Here is a 21,548-nt window from a genome sequence, read left to right on the forward strand (position 1 = left end):
CTTTATGTTGCTTTTTTAAATAGATCTAATATTACACTAAATTCTAAACCTGTGGTACCTCTCTTATGAAACCTAAAAAATAAACCACTTTCTGCCCTTTTTAAGGAGACAGAAGGAAAATTTATGATGTAAGATTTTTAAAAAGTGAATGCTTTTTATGAGGTTGAACTGTATCATTGTGTATAAATAAATGTAAAGATTTGTTGGCATTCTAAATCTGTGTATGTAGTTTTTGTTCTTTTTCTTTCTCTGTCTTTCTTGTCAGTTGTACTTCTGCTCTTGCTTGGTGCTTTGACAGTCTCTGGGTGACTGACTCCCCCTCCTCTCACTGAGAGGGCGTGGACCTGTTGGGGGCGGCGATGAGGAACGGCGTGCTGTATGTGTACAACAGAAGTAACAAAGACAACAGGCCAGTCCCACTGCAGACAAGCAGATCATCACACATCTCTCCAGCATTCTACATCAGTTTATCCAGCTTTGAACGGAGCAGAGACCAAGAGGACGACCTGTTGAGGAATTCACCGTTTCTGACATGCACTTTGATAAATGTGAGTATGTGAGCCTTTATTTTGTCATTTATAGCAGGATGTAAATGTTTTATCTTGACTTATGTTTACTTAGTTTAGTGTTGGAGAACTTGACAGTAATAATTACAATATAAAGTGTAACACTCCACATTGTATGTAGCTTATTTTAGTGGTTAAAAGTGTTAGTTGCATCATTATCATCATAATAGACACATAACTACACTATGACTTTTTCAAACTTTTGTTTACGCAGCTTTGGTGGTAAACCTGTTCACTGTAAAGTGAAACTGTAGTTTTTTAAGCGTGGGTTTAATCCTCTCTCTTTACGTGATACCTTCATTTGCCCTTTCTCTCGTTTTTCATGTAAAGAAAACAAATTTCAGGTGAATCCAGGGGTTGAGACATCATGTGGGGAAACCCTTAGTACCCCCACCCCTGCCTCTGTTTCATTTCCCCTTTTTTAATAAAGCCAGAGCAGCAAACAGCGTGACGTGACACCCCAGCTTACTCTGCTTCATGCCTTCTTTAACACAGGACTGAACGGTTACGTGATATTGTGTGAGAGCACAAAAATGAGGAAATTGGCTGTGCACTGCTTCTTTTTTTCTGTTGAGAGAAAGGCTAAAAGAGAAAGGTTGTCGGAATCCCCACAGCTCCCACGCAACATGAGTCAATGTCCAGGGGTTTCCACAAATCCTATTTGAATAGAGCAGAGTAGCCTAAAGCAGTGTGGGGGCAGTTAGTATAAACCAGAAATGTATACCTCTGAAGGCATTAGATCCTCATTCTTTTGGAAAATCCACCAAAAACTTACTTTGAGTTTCTATTTGCAGTTAATTGTCTGAGCTGCGGGTTCCTATAGATCCCCTGATTGCAGGATTACATCAGCTTCCAAAAGGTAAAGGTGGTATTTGGTTGTAAAGATCAAATGAGTCAGGATTGAGTAACCTATAGTAACACCTTTTGAACTTGAAAATGAAACTCTGTGTCACTTACATGTTCTGAATGATGTCATTTATTCTCATAAAGTGACCTTTATTATGAGCTCACAGGGCCTTACTGTTTGTGAGGTTTAGAGTGAGACTCTAGTTTTATGTAACAGAAGAAGAAAAATGTGTCAGAAACTAAACAGTTAAGTCCACACGCTCATATTTCCCTCACACACAAGGAGAATTTGCATATTTTTTCACAAGTACACCCTCTATGTGTTTGCTCTGCTGAACAAAGCTGCTATTACGCGACTTTCACACACGCCAAAAGCCAAAAATAAAGTGAACATGCCACTCTTCTTCTTCATCTCTGCCTTCCAGCCATGTAGCTGTGGTAGTAAGCACAAGAGATTGACACGTGTGTTGGTGACGTGCCTGTGAAATCGGAGGCAGGAAGATGTGGTTTCCCTTTCTGTTCGCGTAATGGAGTGAGACAGGAAGATGTCATAGAAAATCAGCAGTGGCAATCCCAATGGTACAGGTTTTCTGATGAATTGATCTGGTCTGCACAGCGGCACCATCCACGTTCCTAATGGAGGTGGTTTTTTAAAGAGCTTTATCTCTGCAGACTGGTTCCACACACACGGTGGAAAGATCACTTTATCTTTTTTGTACGTGGTGAAGCTCTTGAGGAAACTAACCTGTGTGGTCACATTTTGTCTGCTGGAACATCAGAATTCTGTTTTGCAATATTTTTTCCTATTTTTCTTATTGCTTGTACCTGTTTAACGGAAATGGTTATTTGATCAAAGAAGGGGGAAGACGAGTCATAGTATTTTGGATCTGAGACATTTAAAGAAGAAAGAGTCCCTGTGGAGAAACTGAGGTGGCAGTATCATTCAAGAAATTTAATTTCAATATTATCATCTTATTCCAAGAATACACCAGACTAAAATTATTCAAAATCCCTGAGGCAACATGATTTATATCTTATTCATGCAGACTAAGACCTGCCAGCTTGCTAGTTTAGAGCTTAGTTTATTGACAGTTTACTGCTTTTAAATTGAAAATTTAAAATCATACATTTTATCAGTTATCTTTCACTTTGCAATTACGCTGGTTCAAGCAGGCCACTTGAGTTAAAATGATTTTACACCTGACATGCATCATAATCCAATCACCTGACAGGGCTGGTTCTTACGGTGGCCAAGAGGTCTCAGACGAAGACAAATTCAAAACGCTTTGCAAAAAGAAAAAACACGACGACATTTAAGAAAAACACATAAAAAAAAGTTTACAACACTAATACAAAAACTTGCTGCAGCACATGAATACAAACACTCAGTGTCGCGCATGGATACATAAACTCGGCACAGCGCAGAGGCAAACAGATTACACAACAGCACAAAAATACAACAACTTGGTGCAGCAGATGCAAATAAAAAGTCACAACACAACGGAAGTGGGGCCGTTACTCAAACGCACAGCTGCCCCACACTTCAAAATAAATAGTCTGTTTTAATCTAAGTGCACCCTTTGAACTGTTTGTTTTATCAAGCTTGCATTTCGTTTCATTGGCGGGCTTTAACGTTGGAGCTCATGAAGAACAAGAAATCTTTACCTCCTTTTGTGGAATGGAAACGACTCCTACCATGCAGAAGTCCCTCAGGTATTCTTCAGTCTCAAGCAGCATAGCAGCAAAGGACAGCCAGGTAAACACACATACATCGGGAGAAAAAGTTGACATCCTCTGCACCCAGCCTCACACCTGTGACATCTGCTGAAGCTCCTTGCGCCCGCAGTCTCCGCTGTCATCTGCACAGGGGAAAGATTGGCAGCCCACGTCTCTCCTATGATGGCAAACTCGGCTAGCTCCCTTTTGAGAAATTCATACTCTATCGGCAGTAAACAGTCAAAAACGGAAACAAATTACAGCGTGGCAACCGGCAACAGTTCACAGTCCAACAGGAGAATAAGTCAGGGTTAATGCCCAAGGAGGTGTCCGTTAACCCGCTTATACCACGGTCATATGACAATGAAAATAATTAATAAAACTACTAATTTATAATTTCATATATTTTGTGATCAAAATAGAACATTTTACTAAAACCACCATTTCTTTCCCCTAGCAACGCCTGAGGGCTTGACTAATAACTGGAATAGCCATTCCAATCCCATAATGTTCTTAGAGAATGTAAACGTTATTCAGTACTCCAGTAAATAGGGCAAAGCCATAGATACGAAGTCACAATGGAACCAAAAAACTAGTCTGCTCAGCGCACTTTCTGAACGGATTTATCAATGAAAAGACATGAAGTCGAGTGAGACTGAGACTCATCTGTGATCAGACTATGATAATATCTGATAAATACTGAAGTGTCTGATGGACAATCAGCACCTTCAGGGTGTGACCTCAAAGTGCAGAAGGGGGAATTATTCTGTTTATTCGAACAGCTGGTCTGCTAAAACTAAGCCTTTTATCAGATGACTGTTTATGTTAACGTAAGTCGGTTTATCAGAAGCGTTTCCTTTGGCTCTACAAAGAAATAATGGTTTCTTTTGTTTATGTTATTTGAATCTTCTGACAATAGGTTATAGCAGTTAGAACAGGAGGGAAGAGAGTTTTTTGTGACACTCACCTCTCAGTGTTAAGGTGAGCCTGGAAACATGACGTACATCATATATAGAAGATAAGACCGTCTTACGTTACTGGTCTTAAACCTGGAGTCTGTAATTTTATTTATGTCAGTTAAATGATGGTTTATGCCGGTCCTCAGGCTCCTCAGGCTGGCAGCGCTGAACTCTTTGCTCAGAAACATGACTGTCTCAGGTTGCTATGGACCAATCCTATGGCTAATTTGTGGGCGCCGCCATCCTAAGCGGCCACCATTACTGCGGTGGAACTGCGGTGTCCACTATCATCTGCGAGCTGTGACAGCAGCAGAGATGTTTGTAATAAAAACCTTACAGAGCCACACGAGTACTGTAATCAGAGGGCTATGACTTAATTATATTTCACAGACTAAGGATTTTACTGATGTCTAATGTCTAGCCTATTTAAAAAATAATGTAAAAAAAATGTGAAATTAGGTCCAGAGTTCACACTAGATTTTTGTAACTGACCAACCTCCAGAATTCACTCCTATCCCACTATTGGGCATAACCAACATTTAACAGCAACAAACAGACAAAAACACAAACACTGATCCAGTATCATGTCTCACAAGAGCAAGGCTGGAGCCACATATTTCTGTACAAAATTCCACCTGAGTTCAAGACAATAAAAACCGAATCTAACCTTAGCCCGAGCTGACGATCCTGTTATTACAGCCTGTCTTTTAACACAGATTACACATGACCGGAACTTAAAAATGACCGATAAAAGACATAATTCCATCTATTTGCTTGCAAGTTGAATAGGAAAGATCATAAAGTATGGCGAGCTGCTTATATGCCTTTTGTTGCATTTCACACATTTCACAACCAGTAGCTTCAATAAACTCCCAGTTAGCCCATAGCTTATTAGCTAGCATTAGCAGCTCACAGCCACAAATCCTCCACACAAAAACACCACCAAAAAAACTCTGCATTTTAAATGAACTATGTTGCTCACCGATTGACAATTTTGGTCCTCATAAGCTGATCAATTCAGCTGAAACCACTGTTCACCTTAAACTTTATCATCCAGCCATCATGCTTTAATTTGAGTAGCCTCGCCTCGTAAAGAAAAATGGCTCCTATGGTTCAGTAACAATTAAGTTTTGTCCTCTGCTTGTTGATAGTTTAGTGCTGTCCTTTTGTCGTTAATCCCTCCATCAACTGAAGTTACGTCTTCACTGCTGTGAGCCTGGATAGCCTTTACCATGCTAACCAGCTCCTACTTCGTGTTTATCTCGTGATTATTCAATTAGCCATGTGCTAGTTCAATAACTCTCTCCTCCGCCAGTCCGGGAATCTGTGTAGTCCATAAGGTGTCATACAGGGACACTCCTCCCGAAGTAAGGGCTTGTGCTCAAAACACTCAATTTTTTTCAAAAGTTGTAGTTTTCCACTGCTGTTATGGCAGCCTAAAACTGCACATTCTTCCAGATCACACTGGAATTGTTTTTATTGTGATAAAACAAAAATACTACAGTTTATGTTGATTCTTCAGACTCCTTTTATGCAAACGTATGCAAGTTAAGGGGCTTTTTCTGCTGCAGTAATGGTGGCTCGTCAACTTCCGGTGTTTCTCCTGACGGAGTAACGGCTAACAGCTGCTGCGCATTAATTTGGAACAGTGTAATGATTTTTTGACGGGAACTACTTGTGACCTTCAAACAGTGTTCATATATCAGAAGTTATTGGACACCAATGGAATTTCCAGAGCCAATCAGGATCGAGTATTCACCAAGGTATGGTATAGAATGGTAACCTTGCAAAGCAGATGCAAAGCGACAGGACCATTAGCTATGCTTTTTTAAAGTTCTGATAGTTTTACATCATTTCAATATAACTGAAAACCAAATCAGGCATTTTATCAATAAAAGACAACTCTTGTGCTTTCATTAAGAAGAAAACAATAGTAATAATAATACTGATAATTATTAGGTTATTACTAGGGCTGTCAGTAGATTAAAATTTTTAATCACGATGTGTCTCACAAATTTCATGGTTAACTCAAGATTAATCGCGAATTAATCACACTTTTTTAATCTGTTCTAAATGTACCATACAGGACTTTTTCTGAAAATTTAAATACCCTTATTAACACAAGTGAACAAAAATGCTTTCTTTGTGCAAATGTTTGCTTATGCCAACAACCCAAAACAATGACAAAAAAATCTCTAGATTAAGCTCAAAGATGCTGAATGCTCCAAAAATATTCTTAGAGTATAACATGGTAAACTCAAGCCCAACAAGGACAACAGATGGAGATACTGACCTTAATGTAACATTGCTGAATAATACCACGATGTAGTGTCTGGCTTTAGACTTCTAGAAGTTAATTCCTCTGTTCTCAGCAGCTTAACACAGAACAGATCTCATCATCACACATGGACATAAAGAACATGGTCAGTGAAGTTTAAATCACTTAGAGATCATTCCTGATCCTTCACACTTAAAGCAAATAATTTCAACCTCACATTAGGAAAATAAAGGCTCACAAAAATATCCTTTTATATCAAGAGGACTCACAACAGGATGATACAAAAAGAGAGACAAAATACAGTTGCAGGATTACACTACAGATTACTGGGAGAAGTCAACTCTATCATGATATTCTACAGAGCGCATTCACTGCTTCACTCTCAGGCTCACCTGTAACACCTCTGCTCCCCTGTCACACACCATCCTCTGCTGCTCTGTCTCCTCCACCTCCCCATGATGTAGCTGTATATTCACCAGCGTCAGACTGTCTCCTATAGACTAGAATGACTAGAGTCAGCCCTGCCTGACACATACCCTCCCAATTGGAGGTCAAGCTTTCTGGTCTCTCCCTTTGCTGTCCCATTGCCACCTCTCTCCTCTCCTCTCTTATATCTTGTAGGAGAAGAAGCGCAACAAATCATATGTAATCTTGGCACCAGGAATAGTTGTCTTGTTTGTGGTGGCAATTAATAGCCATGGGTCAGGGTAGGTATCAGCATTGCCACTACCTGGCAGGGTTAATTTTGTCAATAAATATGATTAAAATATGACTATAAAAGTTAATTGACTGCCTTTTTTATGTGAGAGACAGATTAAAAAACAGATCTTTGGTAATAAAAACTGTGACTAAAATAAGTTTAGTTTGTGTTAAGCAGACTGAACAAGACTTAAGGGTTCAACATTCAAAATCCACTGTATTTCTCTACTGTGCATATAATCAGTAAGAACATAGGTAGAAAGCAGGAGGAGTGCATGTATTGTTCTTGTGTAAAGCAGCATGGCAGAAAGCACAAGTTGTTAGGTAGGTTGAATTTTTAGGCCTTTTGTGTATGCCTGTGTATCTGCATCAAATCAGACCAGAATAAGGTGCCTGGTTGAAAAGAAGCTTAGCTCTACAGCTTTTAGTCATAGGTTTCAGACTCATAATCTTGAAATATCAATGCAGGACAGTCCCCTCTCTACAGAAAGTCCATGGCCATGGAAAACACTCCTGTACTTTCTAAGTCCTGTAAATTTAAAAGATATTCATGCAATGAGACTAGCAGGACTGAGCTTGGTTAGCTATCAAAGAAGGCAACATGTTATATTATGATACATTTCTATGTTATCATTATTTTCTATTTCTAGTTTCTACTGAAGGTAAATAAAATGCCATCATTATGTTTTTAAATGTAACTTCACTAACAGGAAATTTAGATTTTGGTGAGAAACCAGAATAATTCAGTAGTTCTGAGAAAAGATGCACATTTTCCTGGCAATATAAGACAGATAAGTGAGTTCTGTTAAAAATAAACATTGTTGTCTCATTCCACCAAATATTCAACTATTGAGATTATCAATTAAAACTTTGATTGTAAAGGAATATCCAAGAGGGTATCAATGTTAAAAAAATTGATCCTAATTCCTTCTGTGAAGTACTATGAAAGTTCTGTTTTAAGGGTTGTCAGTTTTTATCAGTTTGCTTTCAAAACTAAAACAGTGATAGTGCATATGGATGTTTTATTTTTATGTTCATTTTAAATTCAGCTTATTAAGTAAGTAAAAGAGAATGAATGTTTTGACTTTAAAGTAATAACTTAATTTGTAACAATTTATATCAACTTGAACTGGACTCAAATGTTTGGGGGTAGTGGTTGATTCAAACTACACTTGTTATTTCATCAATGCATCTGATCATGTGGTATATGGGATTGATATTACCAGGAGACATAGAGCTGTGTATCATCAACATATGAACACTGTGAGACGTGTTTCTTTATGACAGAACATATCAAGACTGAATAACATTGGACAGAGGACTGAACCCTGTGGCACTCCACGATCCATACTGAAATTTTCAGAACAAAGCTAAGACTAAATCTAAATAGATGCCAAAATCAACACTGCTACATGAAGCTTTTATGAATGGAACATGAGTCTCAAGATATTGATGCTGTTTAGTCAGATAAAGCTGTTGAATCCCATCAGTGGATGGAGGATGAGAAGGAGGAATAACCCCTGTTGGGGGTCAAAATAGGAGTAGGAAAAGAACATTTTACTTCTTTGTTCTTCTCTGTCTTTTCTCCCCTCATGAGAATGAGGGAGTAGGGGGAGGTAGAGCAACAGCCTGGTCGAGAGTTTTTGAGTACTAGTCCCTTAGACACTTCAACCCAGCTCTGCTCCCCAGTACTTTTTAAGTTCTTTGGACCTTTCTCTTTTTTTTTGGTTGTTATATTTTTGTGCTCTCTTTGTCTTCATAAATGTAATGTTGGCACCATGTGGTAACAGTTAAGGGCCATAGAGCTTGCAAGTGCAAAGGCCTTTTGAAAGAGGGGAAAGTGTTTGGGCAGTTAAGGCCATGTGAGAGGGTTGATAAGGTATTGGTCCGGTGAGCCGTGAGAGTTAGCATGGGTGGCTCTGGGATACCTGTATCACTGCTCAGCCCTCCTGAGGTGTTGCGGGATTAATTGAACAGAAAATCAGAGGAAGGTTCCCACTTAACTCTGGTGAAGTCGTAAGCTTTCTGCTGCCCATCATTTTGTTTGGTTTAGTCATGGGAACCAATTTCAAAGGTATGATTGTGTTTAGGGATTCCTCTTCAATAGGGCGTAAGTGTCTTGGGTTTATTTCAAATTGCATTACAGTTCCAAACTAATGATCTTCTTTAATTTCAAATGTTAAATTCCCCTAATATGACCAAAAGATGCCCCACTGTTTCATGAAAACTTCACTGATCTACAGTATGTATTCCGGCTGATAAAACGTATGACAGTGTATTCAGTCCTTTTGGCATTTGTCCTCTTTTCAGCAACAAAGGAGAAGCCGTGTTGCACTCTGCCCACTGTGAAGAAACTCCTGGAGCAGAAGAGAAGGCGTGAGACGTCTTCGTTGCCACCCTCCTGCTCTACAGCCAGCACAAGTCCTGCTCCTCCTCAGACTGCTGCTTCAGTAAGAGAGCGAACACAGGAGTCAAGCATCATCATACTCAATATTTAATCAGAGGGATGGGAATGATCATATTTGTTTCTCTTTTCTTCCAGTCATTGTCCCCACCAGAACCATTTCCCTGTGCAGGTATGAGACTAATTTTTTACACTTCAAGGTTAACTTAAGTGATAGTTTCTGCTTTTTCTTCTCTGTAAACAAATGGAATGAGGAAAAGAGGAAAACACGAAGAAGTAATTGATCCTAACAAGAATCTTGTGTAGCTGATTGTGGTGATTATGTAACCCTGGCTTTCATTTGGTTTTTTGCCAACTCCAAACAGGCTCAGATGTTTCACCACACAAGGCTGTTTACAGGTGGAAAAGGGCTGATATTTCCCCTTTAATTGAAACTTCAACATCTAAACAAGTTTAGAATGTACAAGTGAAAAAATTTACAAGTTAGTTGAATGTAAAGGTTTAATATGACTGACTGTCCATTCTAGGTTCATCCAGCAGCTACTCAGACATGGCTGTGAGCTTTGAGCAGTGGACTCCAGCACAAGAATCTTCTCTCAGTTACTACTCTGGCCTTCCAGGATCAAGCTATACCCCATCCTACAGCCACTCAGTGACAAGTGAATACACACATCAGCCAGCCGTGGGATTTGGAGACGCACTGCCTCAGACATATGTAAGAGAAACTTTCCTAGACGCTCAGCTAGCATTTCATAGCTCTGCCTAATGTTTAAATTGATTAAATGACTGATTTGCATCTTTTGAGCAGGAGTGTCCAGTATCGGTCACAGATCCCACTATGGATTCTTCCTGGTCTTTTCTGGGTCCCAGTCAGAGCACACAGCTGAGTTTTGGATCATCCATGGATCCAACCAAGCTGCAAGAGGCTCAGATACTTCTGAGTGAGATGGACTACAGCCGAGCCACCGGGCAGGATGAAGATGGAGACACGTAAGTACATCTGAGTGGATGAATGACTTAGGAGCCAGGTCAGAGGTTAGGGTTAGGGCGTAAACCAGGATTATAGTTCATGTTAGGGCAAAGAGACAGGGTAAGGGTTAATGAAAATAAATCTATAAGAATGAGTTAGTCAAACAACGTTAGGACACATGACGCCTAAAGGAGAAGGCACTGACTTGTTGAGATGGAGGTAAAAACATGCAGGGGACATGTATCAGAGTACAAGAAACCTGTGTAGGCCCTCCCTTTTTTCTTAGAGGTTCAAAACAATGCAAATATTCTTTCAATATTTGCTTGCAGTTATTGATACTTTGTTGTAGAGACCATATTCATATAAAAGTCCATACTGTCTTGACTTCCATAACGGTTTCATTTTTAGTTTTGAACTAAGACTGAGAACCACATATGAAGTCTGGTAATCATAGATGTCACTGAGTCAGACACTCATGATCGATGGCTAAAAGCTCAGATACATGAAACACCAATTTGACTGAAAGGGAAATGAGTGAAACTGGTTGTGACTCATTCATTATGCGCTCTTGTTCTGGCAGAATCCTGCACATCTATACAGCCAAGGGGCTCAGAGAGTATGCTTATGCTGCTGCAGAGAGGCTGAAGCTCTTCAACAGGCTGGACGCCAAAGAACACAAGGGAAAGGTAAAAAGAAAAAAGCATTAGTTCTGTGTTTTTATGTCCTAAACCTAAGCTTCAGGATTGTAGTTCCTCATGTAGTTTACCCTCTTAAACTTTTCCTTATGCTGTCTTTTTGAAAGCACAAGTTTTAGGCTTCTGAGAGGAATTTTTATCTGATCATGTGACAGCCTGATATTTAAACTTATCAGACCATCAGCGATAAGACTGACCTATATTGTTATTTTTAATGTCTGTAACTGCCTTTGTTTAGGTCAGGTGTGTCAAAGTCAATCACAGAAGGGGCTGGATTCTGAATTAAGGTCTAACCTGAGGGCCTAAAAGGGTCCACATTTAACCAAACTGTCAACCTCATTTTTGCCAGGAATAGATTATGGGGGAAAAAATTGGCACTGATGATAGATGATTTTGAGATTTAAAAAGTCAAAATGATAAGCTTAAATGCTCAGAAACTGAGATAAAAAGACAAACTTATTAGTTCAAAAGGTCAAAACATGAAATCAGATGTTAAAATAATGTTTTTAAAAGCAAATATATAAAAAAGGAAAGTCACAACTCTGTTTTTAAGGTAAAAATATGACTTTAAACCTAGAAGGTCAAAATATGAGATAATGGTCAAAATAATAAATCGAAAAGGTCAAAATAGTCAATAAAAGGTGAAAATAATAAATTGACAGTCAAAATTTGAGATAAAAGGTCAACATTATAAAATGAAAAGGTCAAAATATTCAATAAGAGGTGAAAACAATAAATTGACAAAGTCAAAATATGAGATAAAAAGTCAAAATTATAAATTGAAAAATCCAAAGTATTAGATAGAGACAAAATTATAAGTTGAAAAGGACAAAATATAAGACAAAAAGTCAAAATATTAAAAAAAAAGGCCAAAATATGAAATAAAATTCCAAATAACAGATTGAAGTTATGATTGTGCAATGAAAATTTTAAGATATGACATGAAAACACAAATGAATTAATTTTCCATATTTCTTTTTGTCAAATTATTTTACCTTTTATTTTTTTCCACATTTTTATGACTTAAGGATATGTGGTATCATCAAGGTTAAGTTTACATTTTTATACTGGAGAAAATCTGCAGACTCCATGTTTTAGAGCCAGTTATAATAAGAAGCTGATATGATCTTGCGGGCCGGGTGTAGCTGTACCACAGGCCAGATTTGGCCCCTGGGCCTTGAGTTTGACACCCCTGGTTTAGGTTTCTGCTGAAAATTTTAATTATTTGATTTCAAAAGAAAGCAGATTTAGTTTTATTGCACATGTACAGGACAACATCAGGAGAGTTTCAGAAAGCTGACAAATCTGTTTGTCCACCCATGTTGAAACCCCCAAATCCTTTACATTTTTTGACTGTTTGATTTATTAGAGAAAAGACTTTCAAAAAAACTATCTGGCTTGTTTTTCAGGCTGTAGATCTTTAAGGAAACATAATTCTCATGCAACACCTTACTTAATTAGTTAATTTTTCCATGAAGATTAATAAATTATATTTTTAAAGTATCCCATAGAAGTACCCCAAAATTTCTTTAAATAGTCCTTGAATGCTTTAGTGAAACTTTTTCATAAACATTCTGTCGGTTTATCGCGCTGTTATTTTATTGGCAGAAGAACAAAGAGAGCATTAGTTTGGCTTAAATGGTCATTGACCCAAAGTTTATTAAAGATTACATATAAAGTTACAAAAATGTCACAAATATCACCCATCTGTGTGTCTTCACCCTCGCTCTGCACAGAGATAGGAAAAAAGATAGGAAAAAGTGAGCTCCCAGAGAAGAAAGCTCCTGAGCCCAGATAAGTGTCTCTCTTTTAATCTTCAGGGGAGGATCCTCCAGCACTTCCTGACAAGGAGGTTTCCTGTGAATTACGATACTTCCCAGTCCAGTGTGGCCTCCTCAGTGTGTAACAAAGAGTGGTCTCACTAATGTTAACCTTAGCTGTTTTCATCACTGTACACAAAAAGTGCCACTCACTTGTAACTGTAATCTTAGCAGATGAAATTGTTAACTGTATATGGAAAATACAATGTGTTGTCTTGTAATATTTCACAATTCCAATAAAATTCACTCCAGAACTCCATGCAAATCCCTGAACATTTAAAAGGAAAACCCCTACCCTCAAACTCCCAATCCAATTCCCAAAAATATACAAATAAATTTCCCAAAAGTCCACAAAATGCCCCCCAAAAAATTCATAGCACTGTTCCCCAATGAAAATCTCCAAAATATACAAACATATCCCCTAAATTTCCATGAAAACCCTTGCTAAATTCCAAGCAAATTCCCCAATAAGAGCAAAGTATTCCAACATTTCAAGCTAATTACTTAAACTTCGGCTGGCATCAGGGACAATAATCTCAACATTTCTAATAGTAGAAATGATTACAGTGTTGCAGAAATGCCAGAATGTTATATCCTCATATGTGCATGGACAATCTTAGGAGGATAAGTGGGTGTCATGGGTATTGTATAATGGATTGATAATTCTATGCCATCAGAATTAATTTACAAATAAATAACAAACCTTTGTTGCTTTGCTGTGAAACCCTGAGATAACTATCAGGTGCTAGCACTTTTATCTCATCTCACTCTTATTGACCGCTCTAATGGTCATACTTAATCAGTTTAAAGCCAAAATCCTCTACCTGAATGAAAAAGTGGGACATTATGATTGAGTTCCATATTTATTTCAAGCACTGTAACGTCTCAGAATCTAATATACTATATATGTGTCCCTGCAGACGGCTTTACTGGTGGCAGTGACAGCAGACCAGCCAGGGATTTTGCAAGATCTGCTTTCACTTGGAGCGGACATCAATGCCTGTGATTTCAAGGGACAAACTGCTCTACATCTGGCCGCTCACTATGGCTTACCAGGGATTCTGCAGGTAAAAGAGAGCAGAATTGCTTTGGCAAGACTCACATACGCTTTAAAAAGTTACCTCTAAGAGAGCAAACCTTAACATTGATTCTAGGAGCTTTGGATACATTAACCAAGGAGCTTGAGTCACATCTTTTCAAATAGACTTTTAATTTCTGATTTCATTCTTTCATGTTTTGGTTCATTTTGATGATAATTTATTGTTTACGTTCACAATTTTTTTGTTTTTTTGAAGCACTTTGTGGCCTTGTTTTGTGAAAAGTGCTCTGTTAAATACAGCTTACTTACACGCTTACTGTCTTTTATTTTGAAGGCAATTCTTTCTAGCAGGCCAGATGTCAAGCTGGAAGCCCGCAATTTTGAAGGTAATTTCATCTTTAACTTAGCTTACATTTATTTTTAGCTGACAGGTTAGTTGGATAAGCCTAGCTGTTGATTATATTCAAGTTTCAAACACCAAATTCAAACTATTTTTATCATACAAGCCTTTATCCTAACTGTTTCCTGTTCTTGACCTTAGGCATGACTCCCCTGCATTGTGCAGCGATTTCTCACAGTACCATCATGAAGGCTTTTTACAGCAGTGCACTGGCAGATGTTAGTCTGCAGAACAAGGCTGCAGCGAGGCTCTCCTGTGTGCAGATACTCCTCAATGCAGGGGCATCACCGCTCAGCCAGGTATGCTACACACTCACTCATATACAGTACCTATAAAAGTATTTACCCTTTGAATGTTTTACCCCTCGATGATTTCATAAATTAATCGTGGTCAGTTTGACTTTTTAGACAAAAGAATCTTTGATGTTAAAGGGAAAAAAACAAGTTATTGCATAAATATTCCCCCCCTTCAAGTGAGTATTTAGTAGATGCGCTTTTGGCTGCAATCACAACACTGAGTCTGTGTGGATAGGTCTCAATTTTACTTTAGTCTTCTTCGCAAAACCAATCAAGCTCCATCAGGATGCACAGGCATCAGGCATGAACAGAATTTTTTAAATCCACCCACAAATTCTCTATTGGATTGAGGTTTGGACTTTGACTCAGCCGGTCCAGACAAACCATTTCTGTGTAGCTTTGGCTGTATGCTTCTGGTCATTGTCTTGTTGGAAAATAAATCTTCTCCCAAGCTGTAATTCCCTAGCAGTCTGAATAAGATTGTCCTCCAGGATTTTCCTATATTTTACGGCATTCATTCCACCCTCTACCTTTACAAGCCTTCCAGGACCAGTTGCTGAGAAGTATACCAACAGTATGATGCTGCCACCACTGTATTTCACAGTGAGGATGGTGTGTTTGTGGTGATGTGCTGGGTTTGGGTTTTTTGTTTAGTTTTTTTGTCAAAGCCCAATTGTACTGACCATGATTGATTTATAAAATCATTAAAAGGGTAACACATCTAAAAAGGTAAATACTTTTTTGGAGGAACTGTGTTAATCTCCGGTGCGCTTCTAGACTTTGAAACAGATCTGTTAATATGCCACGGAAATTTGCTTGATAAATTAAAGGACTGTTTAGTAAATCAGTAAGTAACAGTCAGGTACAAAATGCTAAACTCTGAACTTTCAGGGGAAGTCCCTGCTGTGCTCACCTGGATGATGACGTAGTTTAGCATAAATCCCCCCCTTCTCCTCCCTCTCCTGTTTTATCTGTCTTACTTTGCACTAAAGTTTCTGATTTGACTTGTTAATTCATCATGCTCAGTTTGTTCTTACAACAATTCCAATCTTCTACTTCCAGGAAATCAAAAGTAACAAGACAGTGCTGCACTTGGCTGTGAAGGAGGGGAATGTTGACCTGGTGCAGCATCTGCTGAAGATTCCCCTGCCAAACATGAAAGACTTTGTCAACTTGAAAGTGAGTCTTACGCTGACACCACACTGAAAACTGGCCAGCATATGTTAGTATTGTTTTTCAACAAATATGCACATAAACCTGCCTGTAAACAGCCTGAGTCATGTTGCATTTTCCCCATAGGCTCATGGCCACACAGCTTTACACATGGCAGCTGGTCTCCATGGTAACCCCCACCAGGCGGAGATCCTGCGGCAGCTGCTAAGCCGAGGAGCTGATCCCAGCATCCGCAACCTGGAGAACGACCAGCCGGCTCACCTGCTGCAGAGTGGCCACCAGGGGGAGCAGGTGAGATGCCACATGTGCTGTCTTTTAACTGTGATGCCACTGATTATCATTCGTTTATCTTCTTCATTGATCTTTTATCTTTCCTCTATCCCAGTTAAAACTCATGCTGAAGAAACGGAGTGCCTCCTCCCGTCGACGTAACGTGTCCTTACAGGACCAGGAATAAATTCAAACCACTTGTAATCCCTATTTGGAGGGAATAAGTCTTTAAGATGTTGCCTCTGTTGAGAAGGGGATTTACACTTATTATATGCTGGGAGTCTCTGGCTCGGAAATGGTTCTCAAAGTAGTTTGGCTTGTAAATCTCTGCATATAATTCATATTGGATTGTATGATTGATCCTTTGGTGTATAAAGGTTAGAATTATTTAGTTTATTAGTGGCTTATTTAATAATGTTTTTTACATTTAAACAAAAAATTTCACTCTAGAAAGTCTTATCCACCTTCTAATGTTCCTGCTGCTGCTTATAAATCAGCATTTTGGCTACAAGGTTTTAGAAGCCTTATGTATTTATTTGATCAAAAATTGCTGATTAATCATCAGAAATAAAGTGCAATAATAAAAAAGGACAGTGCTATGAAGAATGGGTTCATTTTCCCAGTAGGCCATACTCCCAGCTTAATGTAGATTTCTGTGAAATCATCTGTTTGACCTTCAGGTCATGTCCCTGAAAGCTCTCTGACACCATCCTGAAAACCCCCTGTCATTACAGTAATCATATTGATACAGTGAATGATGCTTCTGATTTCAGTCAGCCTGTGTGCTCATATTATCATTTATTATTTATGTCCTTTTATGTGCATCATACTTACTTGTTTTTTGTATGGAAAAAAATGAAACTTGATTATGTTAAATTACTGTGTAATTGAAACTGACTGTGACAGAGAATGTGCTTATATCGGAGACAATATATGAGTGGGCGTGGTGACAAGTTGTGTGACTAACTGTACATTTTAAACATGACTCATGAATACAATAACACAGTCTTAAATTTCTTTCAGATTGTTGTGATGTTGTCTACAGAAATAAGAAGGTTGGAAAATACAACATCCCACAAGAAAGCTGTGTACAAGTCACTTTGAAATAGCATTTATGATATTTCCTGAGATGACATTAAGGTTTGGTTGAGGGTCATATGAGAGTTTGACTGATAAATCAGCTTCAAATAGTCCCTCATCTTTGTGTCATCACTGTTGCTAGAAATTGTGAAGTCCCTGTGAAGCAGAGAGTGAAGATAAATACTTAAAGTAAACAACAGATAGTTTACATTAAATTTATATCATTCTAAGTGACATATCTGGCATTGTTATGATATAAAAATGTCCTTTGGTGCACCTGGTGTGTTTCATCACTGTGGTCTGGTTTGGTTCAGTCCAGGATAATGTAAGGAAGTGTTTTTGTAGCTCAGGACCAACAGCCAACTCCTAAAAGAGAATATGCAACCCATAACTTCATATATATCACTACTATAATTTTTCCCCTTGGGTGGAATTGCATTTTTGGCATTTTAAATCTAAATTTATATTTAAATTGTTCAGTGCCTTTAACTACCCGATAAGCAAAAACTAGGCTCTCCATATTTTTTTGGCTGAGCCCTGGTTATTTAAAACTTCCAGGTTTGCCCCTGATGAAGGACTCAAGGTTATTATAGATCACCAAAACTAAAATGAAAAAAAAAAAAAAAAACAACCTCAAATTTAACTGAAACTAAAAAAAAAAAAAGTTTAAAAAAGTTTTACAGAAAAAAAAGAGGAAAACTAACTAAACTTGAGTCTATGTTTACAAAATTAACTAAAATAAAATTAGGGGCAAGATTTCCTTAGTTTTAATCTTAGACAGGAGCAGACTGACTGACATGAAACCCTGAGCCTGGAGAGCACAAATCACCTGATTTAATTGGCAAGGACTTCACACAATGCTAATATAAGGTCTTAAGCTGTATTCAAAGATCAAATTTAAATAAATATATTGAAAATGGAAGAGAAGTCTGTTTTAATGTGTTTTAAAATATTGCATGATGTATACTATTCTGGCCCTTTTGGGACTCGCCCTTGACAAATATTCCTTATTACTGACAAAACTAAAACAAAGCAACATTGCAGAATTAAAAGTAAACCAACAAACCAGCAGTAAAAATTCATAATTTCAGAAAGGAAATTATAAGCGGTCATATTTCACCCTCAGCATTACCTGTATAATGATGGGTATTGATGAGAGACAAACTCCATCCAATTGACACATCCTCCAAGTGTGAGAAATTTTTCTGTGTATTGACATTCATGTTAATGTGTATGGTTAGGGTTTAGGGACATTCAGATATTCTCACGTGCTTAAAGTGGCAGAAAGAGTTTGGGAACGTAGCTCTTAAAGTGTATTTATTAAAAAAAAAAAAAAAGCTGAGTTCCAACCACTTTTGACAGACTGCAGTGAGTTTAGTTTCACTCTTTAGGGTCTGATAGGTACGCTTGTTGCCCCAAAAGAAGGGCACCTTAAAAATAAGACAGTACAGATCGGTTATTTGGTTCCAAATGTTTGACTGAACTGAACCAGACCACTTGGTATAAACAAAGGTAATTACACATCATTTATATGTAATACTTTTACTTTTAAAACACTGAATCACACCTTTTTTCACATTTCATCCATTTTTAAAATTTAATTTCTGTTTCAAAATAATTGCCACACACGGTTGAATGTTTTCATCACTTTATTGCTATTTAATTTTGGCTTATTTATTTGTCACTTTCTTTGTTGTGTTGTCATGCCATACACTCTTACATTTCTGAAAGAAAGTGTAAAAACATAAAAAAAGAACACAAATAAAAATTGCTTTAATTATATTTGTCTGCTTTTTTATTATTAGTGCTTTCAGTTTTTCTTTGGGGTAAAATAGATGACAGATGGGACAGGCTGTTTGCCTCATTAGGTCTCATGGATGTGAGGTTGTTTTTTTTCGGTCTGAGAAAAGCTTTAAACTCTAACACTTACACAAGTCAGAGAGAAAAATTTTAGCAGAATATTTCAGTGGGACACTCCATGAGGCGATTATATTAAAAACCCTGTTTAATGATCAATCAGTAGGTAGAGGTATGGAAGCCATGAGTGGGCTGTCACAGCCTCTGTGCTCACTTCCTCTCTCCTCAGCACTTTCACTCCTTTCTATACGGTTTGAGGCGGTACTGTGTGGAAAAAAGGAAACATTTCACACAAAAATGATAAAAATAAAGCACAGCATGGCCTTAAATGTCTGGTTAGATCCAGTAAACTTACCCTCTGTTTTTGGGATTTGGGTACCAGATGAGTTGGAACTGCAAACAGAAATAAAGGAGAAAATTATATTTTTATGACGTTTACTTCCATTACAATTAAAAATCTGTGGCCACAACAGCATATTAAGATTTTAATGTAATTTATAATCTAGATTAGAGTTTAGTTGAAGCCACAGATGATTGATTTAAACCAGAGAAACAAAATGCAGCGTTTGGTCCTGCTCAGACAGCAGCTCTCGCCTTTCTTCTCATCTTGCCATACAAGCGGCATGCGAGGGGCTAAAAGTACTCACTGCTCACTCACTACCAACACATGAAGAGTGTGATGAATACATCTTAAATTGCTTTGCAAGATCAAGATAAAGATGACTTCAAAGCACCGCCCACATGTAATTTGTCACATAACTCTTTCATGTGTTGGAGGTGTGTTTTTTGCAGCTCAGGGAGCGGGAAATTCAGAGAAGTGGCATCCAGGGCAGGGAAAGGAAAAGCTGTGGGAAACTTAGGTTTAGTCAAACAACAATAGTGGAGATAAGAAATCTTTTTTGTGTGTTAGCTGGGCATCCCCCTTCAAGTCAGTCATTCAACATGCACAGGCGATCATCCACTGAGCCTTGCACATTTCTTACTTGGATGAGGATTTTACACATTTTGTGAATTTTTTACCTGTTTGAGGAAGTTAATAGTTAGTTACAAATATAAAGGTGATAAAGCCTCTATAATCAAGTTATTTTGAAGGTTAAAACTTACTCAAGGCTATTAAAATGCCAGAGAAAAACATAATAACAGCAAGGATAACTCCTGTGGTCCGCAGAGTCTCATAGTCTACAAGGGACAAAACCAAACAGGGCTCGTAAAGAAACATACGAGAGTTCATGTTTGTGTTCTTCCTGTTACAAAATTGTACAGACACACAATAGATGTTGTGTTACTCATAAATCGATGGTATGAATCTTACCATAATCAAAGTCACTTCGGTCTGGAAACATTGATTCTGCAAAGAAAGAGTTGAATCAGTTTAAGAGCATTGTAGATAAAGGCTGAGAGCAGCAGCACCAAGAAGAGCTGCGCTCTGTTTGTTCAGCCCAGCAGCATGGACAGCAAGGTCTGCAGCTCTCCAATCTGCAGGCTTGGCTCCCCAACTCCTCTGGAGTCTTTTTTCCTCTCTCCACTGAGAGGAGCTCAATGCAGCATCTTTGCTCAGCAGAATAAGATGCAGCAGTGAAAAAAAGTGGGTTACAAGCCAGCAGCAGGGATACAGGGGTGTCACAGCTGCAGGGGAATACACAGCTGACACAGTAACATAACTTTAAATCTGTTTTTTATTTAATATAAATCTTTACTTAAGATTCCTACTTCTGAAAATACTTTTAAAGTTTCAGGCTACAGCTTGTGCCAGATTGTGAGGATATCTGGGTATCAATAATGCAGTTTACATGTTGCTGGGCTCTCACTCCCTAAAGGTTGAGCTTGCAGTTTGTAATCCTCTCCATAGCATTGTACATGCTGGCACTATTATGCACTTTTTAAGTGGGAGCACACTTTAGCATTTCCTCCCTCTGTTTTAACACTAGAGCATGCATCAGCAAGATATTAGCTCTTGGCAGTGCAGCAACAATGCTGCAGACTTTTTTTTAACTTTATTAATATAGGTATTAACAAAAACATCTTATTTCATTAATCTGGGTTAAATGTTATGTTATGGAACACAGATGGAAACAAAAAGTCAGTTTTTAAATCTCAAAGTTTCAGCTGAATACAAATATTTTTATCCTTACATGTCCTATTGAAGAAGAAAACAAACTTAGTCAAACCTGTAGTTGCCATGGCTGCACTGCAGAGATGCAGAAGAGCTCTGTGTCTTAGCAGGCTGTTGGATTGCAGTTAAAGGCTGGATAGAGCTGAACAGGATGGAGAGCAGAGCTGCTTCAGGGGCGTCAATGTGAATGCAGCAGGAACCCTCTGGTGGCCACAAGGAAACACTGCAGTCACAGAGGTGGGGTAAGAATCTGCAAGTATGTGGACCACAAGGGGATGGTGGGTCAGTCCAGGTAGACTGTACAGCATAACATCTCTGCTAACTCCTCTGTAGTGCGTTGTTTGACCAGAAAGCAATAAGGGGGATA

At 38.3% G+C, this 21,548-nt stretch overlaps 1 protein-coding gene across 1 annotated transcript; it reads left to right on the forward strand.

Moving 5' to 3' along the window:
• Positions 1-421: 421 nt before the first annotated feature.
• LOC121513962 (NF-kappa-B inhibitor delta) lies at positions 422-18,912 on the forward strand. Its single transcript, XM_041794003.1, has 12 exons — positions 422-548; positions 9,375-9,514; positions 9,607-9,640; positions 9,996-10,183; positions 10,277-10,458; positions 11,019-11,124; positions 13,874-14,020; positions 14,327-14,378; positions 14,534-14,691; positions 15,751-15,867; positions 15,988-16,152; positions 16,247-18,912. The coding sequence occupies exons 1-12, from the start codon at positions 533-535 to the stop codon at positions 16,316-16,318; spliced, it is 1,377 nt and encodes a 458-aa protein (XP_041649937.1). The 5' UTR covers positions 422-532; the 3' UTR covers positions 16,319-18,912.
• The last annotated feature ends 2,636 nt before the right edge of the window (positions 18,913-21,548 follow it).

This window comes from Cheilinus undulatus, linkage group 8, assembly GCF_018320785.1.
Source record: "Cheilinus undulatus linkage group 8, ASM1832078v1, whole genome shotgun sequence".
Lineage (NCBI taxonomy): Eukaryota > Metazoa > Chordata > Actinopteri > Labriformes > Labridae > Cheilinus > Cheilinus undulatus.